This window comes from Camelus ferus, chromosome 10 (assembly GCF_009834535.1).
Source record: "Camelus ferus isolate YT-003-E chromosome 10, BCGSAC_Cfer_1.0, whole genome shotgun sequence".
Taxonomy (NCBI): Eukaryota; Metazoa; Chordata; class Mammalia; order Artiodactyla; family Camelidae; genus Camelus; species Camelus ferus.
Window position 1 is genome coordinate 31,895,117 of NC_045705.1, and position 15,556 is coordinate 31,910,672.

General features: G+C 41.9%; 3 protein-coding genes across 3 annotated transcripts in view; 2 read left to right on the top strand and 1 right to left on the bottom strand.

Annotated features, from left to right (window-relative positions):
• Positions 1 to 954: 954 nt before the first annotated feature.
• LOC102505423 (olfactory receptor 4P4) lies at positions 955 to 1,881 on the top strand. Its single transcript, XM_006193427.1, has one exon. It carries the CDS (start codon positions 955 to 957, stop codon positions 1,879 to 1,881), a length of 927 nt encoding a protein of 308 aa, XP_006193489.1.
• A 4,747-nt stretch (positions 1,882 to 6,628) lies between these two features.
• Positions 6,629 to 7,570, bottom strand: LOC102504901 (olfactory receptor 4S2). The gene has a single exon (XM_006193425.1). The coding sequence runs from the start codon at positions 7,562 to 7,564 to the stop codon at positions 6,629 to 6,631; it is 936 nt and encodes a 311-aa protein (XP_006193487.1). The 5' UTR covers positions 7,565 to 7,570.
• A 6,153-nt stretch (positions 7,571 to 13,723) lies between these two features.
• Positions 13,724 to 15,556, top strand: part of LOC102506531 (olfactory receptor 5D18) — a 159,941-nt gene continuing 158,108 nt past the window's right edge. Inside the window, exon 1 of the mRNA XM_032488688.1 lies at positions 13,724 to 13,862. The gene's annotated coding sequence lies outside the window, so the exon portion shown is untranslated. The remainder of the gene's footprint in view (positions 13,863 to 15,556) is intronic.

Sequence of the window (15,556 nt, forward strand, 5' to 3'; positions counted from 1 at the left end):
ATTTTGCACCAAAGAATATTTCCTTTTTAACTAAAATATCCAAGGATTTGTTCCTATGAAGTATAATGAGCCTGTTAAGAAAAGTGACTCAATTCAAAGAGATACAAGGTGATGGAAAGAGACTGAGTGAAAAAGAATCTTCACATGCAATCTGCCCCTCCAAGGGTGCTGTAGTAAAAGAATGTGCCAGAAAGTGTGCTGGAAGGGCAGGAATGATGAGATCTCCTGGGTTAGACTGGAAAGTGACCTGGGAAATACGGTTGATTTCAGGAAGCCATAAATGTACCAGAAGCTGATAAAAAGGGGCAAACTTTTTCCCCAAAATTGTGATTGTTACTTTTTCTCTCCCTCCATTTTTTAAATGTTCAAGGAAAAGTTTCTTAATGCATTATCTGAAATTGTCATCCAGAGATTCAATATTTAAAATTATGACCTCACGAAGTCTAATGACATGACTGAACTTTCAGGATTTAGCACAGATTTAGTCACTGGGAAGGACTAAGACTTATAGGGCCCTTCTTGCCCTTGAAGAACAGATCACGTCAGTGCTGTTTCATATATACCAGAGATTCAAATGTCACTCTTAAGGGACAATACTGAAATTGCATCCCCAAATTGACTCCCAAAACTTTGAGTGTTTCATCTTTTAAATACTCATCCTGCTGTTCTTGGTAAGTGTGAGGCTTTAGAATTTATCATACCTGCAGTGAGCTAATTATTTGTGCTGTTGCCGTCTCTGCATGTCTGCTCTAATGATCTTTACTTATGGGTAGAGTTTGTGTGTATTTTGTACACTGTTGTACCCTCAGTCTTAATTATAGTGATTGTTTCATATGAAACAATCAATATGTATTTATTGAAAAAATGAATGACTTTTAAAATAAATCATTTCAAAAAGTTACATGTTTCAGGTGTACTAACTTCCCCTCCTAAATGCTCACACCCACAGAAGCAATGGGACATGAAAATATCACAGAATTCATCCTCCTGGGACTTTGCAGTGATGACAACGCGAAGGTCACCTGCTTTGTGCTGTTCTCACTTTGCTATATTGCGATTCTCTCAGGAAATCTTCTCATTCTTCTCACCATCAGAGGCAGCCGCCTCGGAGAACAGCCCATGTACTTTTTCCTCAGCTACTTGTCCTTCATGGATGTCTGCTTTACCTCCACCGTGGCCCCCAAGCTGATCACCGACTTACTGGCCCAGGAGAAGACCATCTCCTACAACAGCTGCGTGGCCCAAATGTTTTATGCCCACTTCTTTGGCGCCACTGAGATCTTCATCTTGGTGGCCATGGCCTATGACCGCTATGCAGCCATCTGCAGACCTCTTCAGTACACGGTAATCATGAACAGACAGGTGTGCTATGGCCTCGTAATGGCGTCTGCTGTCGGCGCCTTTATCCACTCCATCATGCAAGTATTGATTATTATCCAGCTTCCCTTCTGTGGCCCCAGGCAGATAGACCACTATTTCTGTGACATATTCCCCTTGCTGAAGCTGGCCTGCACCGACACTAGGCTGTTGGTAATTGCAATCATCACCACCACAGGGGTGCTGTCCATTTTGACCTTCGCTGCCTTGGTAATCTCCTACATCATCATCCTGTCCACCCTGCGGACCCGCTCCTCCGAGGGCCGCCGCAAAGCCCTCTCCACCTGTGGCTCACACATCACTGTCGTGTTCATGTTCTTCTTGCCCCTCATCTTCACCTATGTCCCCATGGCTGCTTCTGTCAGTAACGACAAGATTTTTGCGCTGTTTTACACCATGATTGCCCCTATGTTCAACCCTCTCATCTACACCCTGAGAAACACAGACATGAAGAATGCCATGAGGAAAGTGTGGTGCCGGGATAAGCTCTCTAGAGGGAGATGAAGCCCCTGGTATTTGCACCCTTTGCTGGACCCAGCTCTAACCACACAATCTGTAATGGTGACAAACGTTTCAGGTACAGAGAGGTGGTGTGCTGTCATCAAAAGCTGCAAGCCTTGCAGACAGATGGCCCCTCGGCCCGTTGTTACTGAACGCAAGTAAGTTCATGTGCCTGATGCACCATGAGACCAAAGAAACTGAAACATTGGAGTTTGGAGCAGAGAGAGGTTTATTGCAGGGCCAAGCAAGGAGAATGAGGTGGCTTATGCCCAAGAAAACCTTGAACTACCTAAAGATTTCAGCAAAGCATGGTTAAAGGCCAGGTAAGGGAGGGGGATCATAGGGTACATGATCAGCTCATGCACGATTCTCTGGTTGATGCTGAGAGAACAAGGCAGTCAACACTATCAATTCCCAGGTGCCAGAAGGTCTGGAACGACGTGCTCATGATCATCAAGTAGTTAATTTCTTCCCTTTGGTGGTGGTTTTTAGCATCTGAAAAACTCAGGAAATAGACAGGAGATACTATTATCTGGGTACTTCATAGATGAGCTACAGCAGAAGATATGGGGGAGGGCCCTGTCTCAGGAAGGCCCCACAGGGTCCTGCTTGGTTATACCTTTCTGTCACTTTACTTTTCTGAGACTGTGTACAAGGGGAGTAGATCTGATGATCTCCAGATCCCTTCCAGCTCTGACACTCTGGAACTTGTGACTGACATTCTGGAACATTCTGCCCTTCATAACCCTGACAGATAGGCATCGAGCAATTTGTCAGGGCAAATTGTAAAGACAGCATGGTTTGGCAGTTGTGATCTCCTCTAGGAAAGAGATAGCCTGACTGTGACATCTCTCACAGAGTGGCCCTAAAAACTTCCATATTTTTGAGGTTTCCACTGCAATAATTTTTTAAAATGCCAAAAATTTTGCAAGTGTTTTATACTTTAATTTTTTTACATTAACAAATCACCCTTCTTCTAAAATAACGCAATAGAATGTAATAAGACTGAGATGCTAAATGGTGCAGCTGAGGCCCTGAGACTCCACCCCATCCCCACCAACTTCCAGCCCTTAGGCATCGGCCTGCTCCTCTTTGGGAGGTAAACTCCTGACTGCTGTTTAGCAAAGTTAACAGCTGGGAAGTGGGAAGTGACTAGCCTCACCGTAGCTCAGGCTGACCTATCACAGCTCATGTCTCCCCCTTATCAGAATCATAAATTCCACTACTTTCATGTGTCAGCCTGTGTCTCCATCTTACTGGAGTTGTGAATCTACTATCCTCCCATGTACCACAGTCCCTCACTTACAGCCAATCAGAAGGCTGCTCCACTACTTCTTTGTGTTCACAACCTCTTCCCCAATAAAAGAACCTGCACGTTCCTACTGGTGGACACGCAGGCACCACTTGCCTGTGTGACCCGCTGCTGCCTGTAGGAACATAACTATTAAACCTTTCCTTTGCTCTTAAACATCTCCCTTTCTGGTAAATTCTTCTCACCAACTCACATCACCGGCCCCACCAAGTGTCTCCCAACAAATACTACTCACACTATACTTCCAGAAGTTGTCCTAATTAATACTTAGTACTTTATTGGTGGTAATTAGAAGTTTCAAACTGGATAATGAACATTTTTTCAACCCCATAAATGTAATTCTATGACCATATTTATCATCTCTTTTTAAAAGTCTTCATGAGTAAGCAAACTGACTGTCTTTGTAAATGTGCAATTTGGAAAATCTCCCAGTCTGTGAAAGGCCATGAATTTGAGAAGGCACATAGCTAAAGAGATGGGTGTTTTGGGGGTGCCTTTTGTTAGTCCTCACTGTTCCTCATGCTAATAGTATATTTTGATGCTTTCTTCCATCATGCATACTATGCAGATCTGTCTCATTCCCACTCAGGCAGGACCTTGTACTAGGGAGAAATAAGGGAGATTAGACTAAGACACAGATATAACCAACTGGAAAGCATAAACTAAAATCATTTTTGGTACATTGAGGTGTTTCTTTAATTTATACAAAAATCCTCAAGCCTTATAGATTGGGAGAGACTTCTGATGCTATCTAGGGTCACCTGAGACCTGGAGGTTGGATTCACCAAATTGTCAAGAAGGTGCATCAGGACCCCCACTTCTACAGCTTGATTGTGCTATCCACAGATCAAATCTTGGTGATCTTGTCATTGACAAAAGTCACCCCCACTGAAACTGGGGAGAGTCTGAGTTGCCATGATTCTTGGCCACCTCTTTCCAAGGAACCAAGAGTAGACTCTCTGAGCTCTTCTGATTAGAATTGACTCTGAGGAAGTTTTCTGAACAGGAATAAGTTTATAAAGCCACTGGTAGAAACTTGAATACTATTTTATATGGTCTGTTTCTTGGTCTTTGAGAGTATTGAATCTGTCACCTTTTACCTTTCTAGGGATGTCAGACCATCAATATTACTACTATTCCTTGATAGTTAAGGCTTTAATGGAGAGACATAAAGGAAAGAGTATTGTGGACAAAACTTATCAAATGAATAACATTTATTTATTCCACAGTTTTTTACGTTCAGTTCAAGTTATAGCAGAACAGATGGGAATATACATCTGAAGTTAGGTCTCTTAGGGTGTCATTGTTCATAGACCCCTTATGCTCGAAGAACATCAAGAATCACCTAGTCCCAGTGTTTCCAAATCTAAGATCTTAGATGTATCACTGCCTGTTTAAAAATTTCCAGAGGAGCTTGTTAAAGATACCGATGTTTTTATACACTTTAACACTGGCCAACTGAATCAGAAACTCTTCGAATAGATACCGTTATTGGTTCAAAAACCTCTCATGATGATTTCCATGATCAGATAAATTTGAGAGGCTAATCATCTCTTTAAGTTGAGCAAAGAGAAGTTCATAGAGATCCAGTGAGTACATGTCCAAGTTGGGGACTATACACATGGATCCCTGTGGTCCAGGGCAAGGATGTCTTAACTATATCTTCTAGTCCAGATGTCTTGATGCCTTTGATCTTTCTTACCTTCTATTCTGTGAATGCTCCAACATCAGAGATTACTTTTTAAAGCACTAACTATGCATTGTCCTTGACATAATATGTTTGTGTGTGCACACACACACACCCCACAACTGTAAACACATACCCAGGTATGGGCAATAACTTGAATAATCATACTTGTGAAAACAATGAATGAAACAATAGCAGAGAGATAGTCAGTGATGTGTTTACTGCTGTGGAAAAATAAAGCTCAGGTTGGGTGAAGTGAAGGAGGATTGTGTCATCAGGGCAAGTTTCAGTTTGTTACTGAATTCAAGCCCATATTACTTGGTGCATGGCAAGCCAATAGATTGAGAGATGAGTTGTTGGATCATGGAATAATGGCTTTATTTGGAAATTCAGCAGACTGAGAAGATAGTGGACTAATATCCCAAAGAATCACCTTATCCAATTTGGAATTCAGGCTTCTTTTGTATTAAAGGAGGGGTGGGTGTGGCTTGTTGTTGCAGACTTCTTGGTGCTGGAATCCTTTGTTCTTCCAGCTGTCCAGGTAGGTCCAGTCACAATCTTCCTATGAACCTCCAATAAGACAAATGCTATTGTCGGCTTGCAACTTATTTCTATATGAATGCAAAAATATTATACTTTTAAAGATCAGAGCCTTGAGAATGGGCTAGCCTCTATATTTCAGGATCTAGGCAACAGTCTTTTACAAAAGGCGTGGAGCCAGCATGACGAAGCACAGGCAACTGAGCACAAAAGTTAGAGCTAAAGGAGTAGATTCAATATGAAATCAGGTTTGTTCTTCTCTGTTATAAGTTTACTTAAGAAAGACGTCCAGAGTAAATGTCTGTGGATCCACAGCTGATAAATGGCTATTTTCAGTAAAGCCGTTTGGTTCAAACATTGGAGGAAATACGGAGGAAATTTCAGCAAATTGCATTGACCCTGTTGATTGAGACACAATCGTGTATTCATCACAGATGTCTTTGTTTTTTACTGAGTTTCTCTAGCTTTTCTTGTTAGTTGCTTTACATAAATAAAGAGTGCTAGCTACAGATGGCAACTAAAGGTGAGAGTCGGTCAGCAGAAGCATATTAATGGGATGCTACAGTTAAAATGGGGATCTTAGAGGCATTTGTTTTTTCCAATTTACTTATTGTTTTGGTAAAGAAAATGAGTCCTAGAAAAAGCAAGAACTTTTCCCCAAGCCCAGAGAATGAGAACAGACCTTTTGTTTTCTAAGCCTGTGTTTCATCTCTTTGAGATTCTGCGCACACCTCCCCCGTCTCCCCATTCCATCCAGATGAGGCTGTTTTCACTGTGTTTTGGAGAACTTACATCAGGATGCCTTAGCTCAGATCTTTGCCACTGTTCCTGTATCCTTTCATTCATACAAACTGCTTGTATTGATTGCTCGCAGTTCTAAACACCATAAAACAGCTTTAGGCACTTCACAGTAGACTCTCATTCTTTAAAGAAAATGACAAAAGGGAAAAAGCGCAAGGACAAAATTGTGGTGCTGAGTACGATCCTGCTGAAATCTGAGTTTAATAAGATTTCCTTGTCCTAGATATTTCAGAAAATCATCTGATTATGAAGTATTAGAACAACCATAATAATAATGATAAATCATAACTTACATCTATAGAATGTTTTATACTCTCATTTGTTCCTCAAAAAAACCCCTGAGGTTGTTATTGTCTTCACTGTGTAGATGGGAAAATTTAACATCATCCACCTTGAATTTCTACTTCTAACTATTTACCATTGGCATCCCATAAAACCCTCCTGCTCCACAGTTTTTTCATTGCATTTTTTACTTCTGCATTTCTCAGTGTATAAATCAGAGGATTTAACATGGGGGTGATGATGGTGTAAAACACAGACACCATCTTATCCTCTGAAAAGGTAGTATCAGGGCGCATATACATGAAAGTACAGGGACCAAAAAAGATGATGACCACGGAGATGTGGGAGCCACAGGTGGAGAGAGCTTTGCGCCTGCCTTCAGCTGACTGCTTTCTCAGGGACACCAGGATGACAGTATAGGAGATTAACAAGATAACAAAGCTCCCCAGAGCGATGGTACCACTATTGGCTGTCACAACAACACCAACCACGTATGTGTCTGTGCAGGCAAGTTTCAGCACAGGGTGAACATCACAAAAGTAGTGATCGATCTCATTGGGTCCACAAAAGGGCAGTTGAACTACCAGAGTCACTTGGATAATGGAGTGTGTGAACCCACCTATCCAGGTCCCCAGCAACATTTTATTGCATCTGTCCCGGTCCATGATGGTCATATAGTGTAAGGGTTTGCAGATAGCCACGTAACGATCATAGGCCATCACAGTAAGGATGAAGATCTCAGTGCAACCAAAGAAGTGTACCCCAAAGAGTTGCAACATGCACCCCACGTAGGAGATAGTTTTGCTCTTGGCTAATAGGTCAACGATCATCTTAGGAGCCGTGACTGAAGAATAACAAATGTCCACAAAAGACAAGTAGTTGAGAAAGAAATACATAGGAGACTTGAAAAGATGTCCCACATAAACTGTCAATATGATGAGGAGGTTTCCCAGAAGAATGACTGTGTAGAAGAAAGAAAACACCACGAAACAAACTTCTTCAACCTCTAGGTTCTGAGAAAGACCCCAGAAAACAAATTCAGTTACATTGTTTACTTTTCCCATGGAATTAGTCTGGCAGGCAAAGTTCCCAAAAGGCACTTAAATTACCTGGAAAAAAAAGAAAACATAAGAAGGACCAACAATATTTATTTCTAACTCAAAACAAATGAATAATTGGAATAGTTAAAAATAGAGAAATGGGTACTTACTACTAATTGGCATGTATACCTAAAGAAATTGAAGTGCACATATTCTGATCATCTTATTTCAATATGATAGTCCATTCATTTACTTCAGATGAGGAAGCAAAAGTCCAGAGAAACAAAACAAATCCTCTAAGTCACGCATCTAACCAAGGGTCTCACTTCCCTCATCTTCCATGAAGGTTCTTTCATGTTTCTAACAAATTGCTTTCTTCTAATCTGTCTAAGGCAAGTAGCCTAAATTTGAAACACCTTTTGAATCTGGGTATATGGTAACATTTATATTTTGAAAATGTTCATCTTATTTTTGACACAGAAATGAAAACATGTGCCCATATTTTCCCTTCTGAATACTGCCATGAGCATTTAGGTAGTTAAGACTGGGTGACCTGGCAGGTCTTCCTTCTTATTAAACTCTGATATTTGTGTACATGAATTTTTGGCCCCCTATTTAATGTCAATCTCTCATATTCAAGAGTGGTGTGTTGTAATTTGACACAACATTGTAAAATGACTACTAATAAAAAAAATGTTAAAAAAAAGAGTGGTGTGTAGCAGTAAAAAGAGAACCAAGATGATACAAATCTGATTCTGAGATATTGGTGCTGTAACTCTAAGATAAATCATTTAGTTTCGTGGGGCTTCTGTTATCCCATTTGCAAAATGAGAAAGTTTTAATTTCACTCTCATCTGTAATATTGACAGTCATTTCTATTATGAAATTAAATCAACTCTCTCAGCTTGGAATAGCCATGAAACCCTAAAAAGGAGGCAGGGGCACAAGAAGATAAAGCGATAGAAGAAACTGCTGGAGATACATCAAAACCTGTTTGATTTGAAAGGAAGGGAAGGGAGATCTCACCTTCAAACTCAGTGTTTGAGGATTCCCCAGGAATTGCTCTGTCTTGGTGTTTTAAATACTTGTCTGTTAGCTAACATAAATGAATAAATAAAAAGACAAAGGAAAAAATGACTCTGCCCTTAATCTCACCACCCCTTCATACTCAATTTTAATGGGTGACTCTTTAGCGGAGGAATTTCAGACACTCTAGTGAGGTCACTGAAATGAATGTGTGGGGAGGGGACTGGGAATAGTTTTGATTAAAGGGGCTCACACGTCATTCTTCAAATCAAGCCAAAGATGTGAATGATTCCTTTAGTTCTAGGGTTGCATAGGATGACACGGTGTCTTCAGTATTCATCCGGAATTTTGCCCACCTGAGGACACATCCCCCAGCGATCTCTCACATTCAGCGCTTGCAGTTCCTAATGAGCTTTGTGCTCTCAGCCGCCCTTTGTAGCAATGTGGTGCCTGGCATTTCCAGCTTTTGGGAAACTAGATCTGCATATTAGACCTGTTGGAGTGATCATTACAGGTGTGCCTTCTCTTACACAGCGCGAAATAGTGATAATGCTGCCGGTGGATGTAACCGGTGTTCCAGGTTCTTGTCTTAAGAAAGAATTCTGAGACAAGATGTAGTAAAAAAGCACAGTGAGAATTTGTTAAGGGAAGAGAGAATTTTTCAAGGGGAGAGCGGGCAGGCTCAGGTGAGTGGCTGCCCTGAGTTTCTTTGGCAAGCTGGTTACACAGAATGTAAAAACGAATGGGCAGAATATGCCCCCTTCATTAGGGAGGAAAGGGCCTGAGGTCATATTCCCTGATTTTCATCCCAACTCCACTTTACTGAAAGGAGAGGGGAGTTTTGTCCTTATTTAGTCTGGAGTGGAAGTGTCATGGCATCGGTGCCTGATGATACTTCTAATCTGCAAGGCTAATTTTATTGAAATGAGGGCATAATGAGCAAAAGGTCACATTCGGACACTGAAGATTCCTGCCTTTTCCTACCTCTCTTCATTGGCCTCCGGGCCACTTATCACCCTCAAAGGCGTGATCACTTATCAGCCCAGAGGTTCCTGCTTTTCCTTCTCTGCCCAGGGACCCCTGGTGCTTACATGATGTGTGGTTTCCTGCATTTGGCTTGTGGCCCTTCTTTCTGCCCAATTTCTGCCTTTTGGTCTGTGTTCCCCTTTCTCTGCTCATATCTAGCTATCTGCCTGTTCTAACAATAATAATAATAATAATGGTGCTAATAGCAGTGACAATAATAATAATAATTCAAATTCACACTCAAATACATCTCCCTGCTTTTACATGCTCATCCTCCTTTGCGTTTGGATCAAAAACAAAAAACAAAACACAAAACTATTCTCCACTGAGAGAGCTCTTCAATTTAAGAGCGCTCAACACAGCAGTTTTTGACAACTGTGAATTATGTTACCAGGTTCTCATCCAGGAGAAACTGAGCATTTAAACACAAGCCTGGCAATTGCACCTCCAATGTCCATACCATAAGATTGAAGAGGAACTCTTCTTTCTTCCTGAATTAAGACCTATCTCAAAGAATTCCTTCCTCCATTTCCTGAGCATTTCAAACATGGTAACGTTTCACTTTCTTTTAAAATTATCGGCATTTTCTTACAGATAATCCTAAGTGTCCTATCTCATCGTCTTGTATGAATGCACTTCATCAACTTAAACATTTTATTCTCTCATTTCTTAGTGTCTTGCAATTATATAACAAGCATTCAAAATATATAAATTTGATTAAATTACCCTTTTCCACAAAACTTTAATACTAGTTTTAGAAGAAAAAAAAACTCACCAGTATTGTCCACGACACTAGTTTTGCTTTCTTTTCCTACCTCTCCTGAGATAATCTGGGTGCAACTGTCCAAAATAAAGTTAAGAGTGATGCCTTAAGAATTTCTTTGTAAATAATTAATTTCAGAGAGTCATTGCCCCTAAAAACTCAAAAGTTAGTAGAAGTCATATTTTGTTCCTGGTCTGTCTCTCACCAAGTGAATTCTGCCATTTCACAGTGCCGTTGGCAATAATGTTTTCTCTTCTTCTTATGAGGTCATTTTAAAGAGAATGCTACAAAATGTTAAGGACCCTGGGGAAAGCCTTTCCCCCAAAGTCTCCCTCCATAATCAGGGCCACTTCAGAGAATTAAAAATGAGCTTTAATTTCTAGATGTCTTTTCAACTTGTTAAAAAAAAAACATAAAAAACTTTAACTTGCTATATTTAAAAACCAATTAATCTTTGCATTTAGAACCACAGCACTAATTCAAAGCATTGCAGCAAACAGAGATATGCAATTGTCTTATGATTGTTTCTCGTTTATTGGAATAATGTGCATATATATTTACATGTATTTAATATAATTTACTTGATATTTAATATAACATAAATTAAAAATATTTTTGAAGGTATTTTTTGATTTTGAATTGTCCTACTCTTTTGAAATTCCTTTCAATTGGAAAGTAGTGGATTCAACAGTACTATCGGGGTTCACTGTTTTTATTTTTAATTGAATCTCTGCAGATTTCTGGAGAAACTGATGGGAAAAAGTTCACTTTCAGCCTGTACCTGGAATGGATCACAGTGCAGAATTTCATTCTTTTACTTTTTGATTGCAAACCATTAAGGTCGACTCTTGACCATTAATATTTTTCTCTTACTCCTTTCCTATTTCTACCCTTTCCTTTCCCCTCATTCTTGCTTTACTTTCTTTCTCCTTCCTACTTTCATCCCACCTCCTTCTTTCTTTTTAGTACAATGTCCAAAAAGCAAAATAATCTTACTATTTCATACTTTCCAAGGGCACTTATGAGCTGCCCACTGCAGTTGATTTCTTGATCTCACTGGGCCTTTTAATAGAGGCCGTATGTTTATTTTCCAAACAATTTGTAAATAGCTAGGAAAGGGAACAAAATATTCATTGACTCCCTTTCCCACTGGCCAAAGTTCACCTCACAGTGGGGCAATTTCTCTGCAATCTCTGGCCATGTCACTGGACATTTCCTGCAGTTGTAGGAAAGGACAGAGTCCAAACAGCACCAGGGGCATTCAGAGCAGGAGGGAGTTTGATGGGAAAACACTGAGCATATTTAAGCTCCGATCATGTCACGCAGTAGCTACCACCTCAGCAGCAACAAGGAATCTCTGGGGAGGACTCCAGAAGTGTCCACATGGGTGTGAGCCCAGGTCCTGTCGGGTCATGCCCAAGAGAGACCTGAAGATGGAGGATAGTTTCCATAGGTCTTTTCATCTGTGGTCTCTCAATGTCCTGATGAAGTGAAGGCCACTGCTAGGGCATCTCTGGCTACAAGCAAGGCAAGTCCAGGAAAATGGGTGATGCACAAATGAAGTCCAGTACCATTCACCCTTGTACCATGTATATCTATTTATATTTTCTAATGATACAGGATCTTGTGGGAGAGTAAAATACATCACCTTTTTCTATGAAAGGAGAGAGATCAGAAGTACAAGACAAACTTCTTCAAGAAAGTGGTCAAACAGAAACAGACTCACAGACATAGAATATAAACTTGTAGTTGCCAGGGGGGAGGTGGGAAGAGAAAGACTGGGAGTTCAAGATTGGTAGACACTGACAGGTATATGTAGAATAGATAAACAAGTTTATACTGTATAGCACAGGGAAATATATACAAGATCTTGTGATAGCTCACAGGGAAAAAGAATGTGAAAATGAATATATGTATATTCATGTATGACTGAAAAATTATGCTGTGCACCAGAAATTGACACAGCATTGTAAACGGATTATAACTCAATTAAAAAAAAAAAAGAAAACAGAAAAAGTAAGGTGTTCATTTCTAGTTTGGGGACCTACTTGGGGTGAGAAAATCAAGCCGTGTTTCCCACTGTGGCAGCTGTTCTCAGAGCTGGAACTGATAGTCATCATCGTACCCCTCCAACCACTCCAGCTTGATCTCTCTCACACTCAGCTATTAGCTCTCTGCTTCTTAACTTTGCAAGTGACAATATCCTTCATCCAAAAGTGACTCAACTCTCTCTTGCTTGGTCCATGCCAGCGGATCCTGCTGAAAACTGTATCCAGTCCCCATACATCAATACTCCATGATATAGAGTAGCACCCCCACATACAGGCTCTGTTATCTCCAAATTTAAATGCCCATGAAAATCTGTGTCTCTTTCCTAGGGGTAAGAGATTGGATAGAATACATTTATTTAAATTTAAATTAAATTAAATTAAATTTTTATTTATTGAAGAACAGTCAATTACAATGGAACACATTTCTTTTTTATGGAGGAAGACTCTGTATTTCTCAGGCCACAGGTCTCCTCAGAACTCTATGTATGTCCCATGAAACTTTAGTGTTTATCTTCCACTTTCTGCCTTGCTTGTGTAAGGTATCTATTGCTATGTGTTGGCAAACATCACTAAGCCTAAACATTAGTGGCTAAGACCACAGAATTTAATCCCAAAATTAGTAATTTCAAATTACAAAACCAAAACTTAAAGGCTTAAAGTAAAAACTCTTTATTCGATTATGATTCTGCAGTTTGGGTTGGATTCAGCTGGGTGGTTCTGTTGGTTTTACCTGGCCATCTAGTTTGGATGGAGCAGATGCCTCCAAGACAGCCTCATTCACATACCTGCCAATTGGCTTAGGTACCTGAGTTCTCTCTCGTTCTCCGGCAGCATGTATTGAGCTCCAGCAGCCCAGGGTTGTTTTCGGGCAGTGGTTGTTTTACAAAAGCTAAGTCTTCCAGGCCTCTCAAGGCAAGCTTCAGGATTTGCACATCACTTTTACCACATTCTACTCATGTGGTTAAAAGGTTATATGTGATACTGCTACTGAACCTTTGAATCAGGCTCTGAGTGTCCTCCCGCCCCTGTTGTTCAAGGCAATAATACACTGAGACCAACTGCAGTTAAGAAGCAAAGGAAAGCTTCAGTCTTTGCTCAAAGAACAGAGGAGTGAGCCTGTATTCTAGTGCATAAGCTCTGCAGGACAGACAGGCTGAGGGCGGGGTTCTCATCGGCGGGGCGGGGCGGGGAGGGGGCGGAGCCCTCACAGGGCCTCTGCAGCTGCGCAGTTCGGGGCTCCAGACCGCAGTGCCCGGCGCAGCGCCTCTGCACACGGCCCGCAGCCGCCATCTTGAATTGCAGCGTCATGCTCGGCGTTCCCGCGCGCTGCCCGCCGGGCTGAGGAGCCGGGGCAGTTTCACACCAGGAGCCCTGCTCTGAGGTGCCGGGTGGAGGCCTCTGCATGCAGCACCACAGGAGCAAGTGAAACCAGACCGGCATAAAGGAGAAGAAAAAGGTTAGGCTTTATTTTATTACCCAGATTCTATTTTTGCTTCCCGGGAATCATTAATGGGCCGTTAATGGGCCGCTAATGGGCTTTGCCAGTGACAAATCCCTCCTTTGTCCTGCTCCTCATTCTTGAGGGGTGTTAGGGTCGGGGTGGGGCACAGGTTCATCTCCTGTGACTGCTTCCTGGTGATTTTGGGCATCATCATGACCGCAGGCGGTGGAGTGGAACTTCCCCCCAGCTGCCTCTGGATGCAGTTGGTTGTCACCAGACCTCAGCCTAATTGCTCATTTTTAACTGGGTGACCCGTGTTTGTCTAACCTTCAGGAGGCAAAGGACACCAGGCACTTTCAGATATGCAGGGAAATGAAAGCGTCTAGGCCTTTTGCCTGTCGGCGAGTGTGCCCTGACGTTGCGGCTCGTTGCTGGGGCCTGACTCTCCCTGGTCACACTTTCGTTGTTTTTTAGAAGAGAAGCTTCCTGTCAGAGAGAGGGTCACACGCACAGTCACGGGGGTCCATTGCCCCAGGTTGTCTCTCTGGAGGTTGGTGCTCAGGGGCCGTCCTCACTCCAGTGTGACGTCCTCATGGAGTGACCCCTTGCAGCTTCGGGCAGAATGGGTGGCTAGGATGCCCTAGTGGAGTTTGTTCCACTTAAGAGCGAGCTGATTTTGCAGGCTTGTTTTCCAGCTGTTTAGGTGTCCCCAGTCTCCCGGCTGGAGGGGGTGCAGGGCCAGGTTATTTGCGCAGCACTGGCTCATCATATTCTGTGAGGGCTTTTCTGGTTTCTCCTGCTTGGAGAGCAAACTTGAGTTGTTTCATTTCAAGGGGGTTAAGGTGTCTCTTCTTTCCAGGCTTGGGGAATGGGTCTACTATATATGATTTCAAATGCCTTTAATTTTAACTTATTCCTTGGGTCTAACCACATGCACAGTCAGGCAATTGGAAGACACCATCCAATTTCCTTGGTTTTGCTGACATAGCTTGGCTAAGGCTAGTTTCAAGGCCTGATTGGATCTCTCTATTTTCCAGGGTAAGTGGCGTCTCTAGACTGAGAGCAAGGTCTAGTTTATGCCCAGGGCACTTGGTATCCTTTCATCATGTGAGGCACACATGCTGGACCGCTGTCACTTTGTATGGATCCCGGAAGCCCAAGCCTGAGGATTATGTCTTTTAGTAACACCTGAGCGACTTTAGCTGCCATTTCAGTTATTTTATTTTATTTTTGGGGGAGGGGGATGCTTCTATCCATCCAGAAAATGAGTCTATTAGCACCAAGACACAAAGAGATACCTGACATTGCTCAGTACTCACATGACAGTGAAGTCAACCTGCCACTCTTCTCCATGATGTCCCCCCCTGGTCTGAACGGGCCTTATCTGGGGAGGACTCTTGGGGGTCTGGTACTGGGGTTGTGTATTGTGCAGGTAGGGCATGCCTCAATTATCTGACTGATTATGCTTTTCATGCCAAGGTTTACCATGATCTCAACTAACCAATTATATTAGACTTGGGATCAGAATGTCATCTACATACTGGAGAGGGGTTCCCTACTCCACATGTAGATATTTTAGGTCTTTAGCTAAAGTTTCCCCTAAAATTGTGGGGGTATTTTTGCACCCTTGGGGTAGAACTGGCCAGCAGTGTTATTTTTGTGCATGTTTGGGTTCTGACACTCTAAAGCAAACATTTCTTGTGACTCTG

Excerpts from the sequence above, each read along its gene's own strand:
- LOC102505423 (XM_006193427.1), top strand. The coding sequence starts at position 955 with ATGGGACATGAAAATATCACAGAATTCATCCTCCTGGGACTTTGCAGT.
- LOC102504901 (XM_006193425.1), bottom strand. The coding sequence starts at position 7,564 with ATGGGAAAAGTAAACAATGTAACTGAATTTGTTTTCTGGGGTCTTTCT.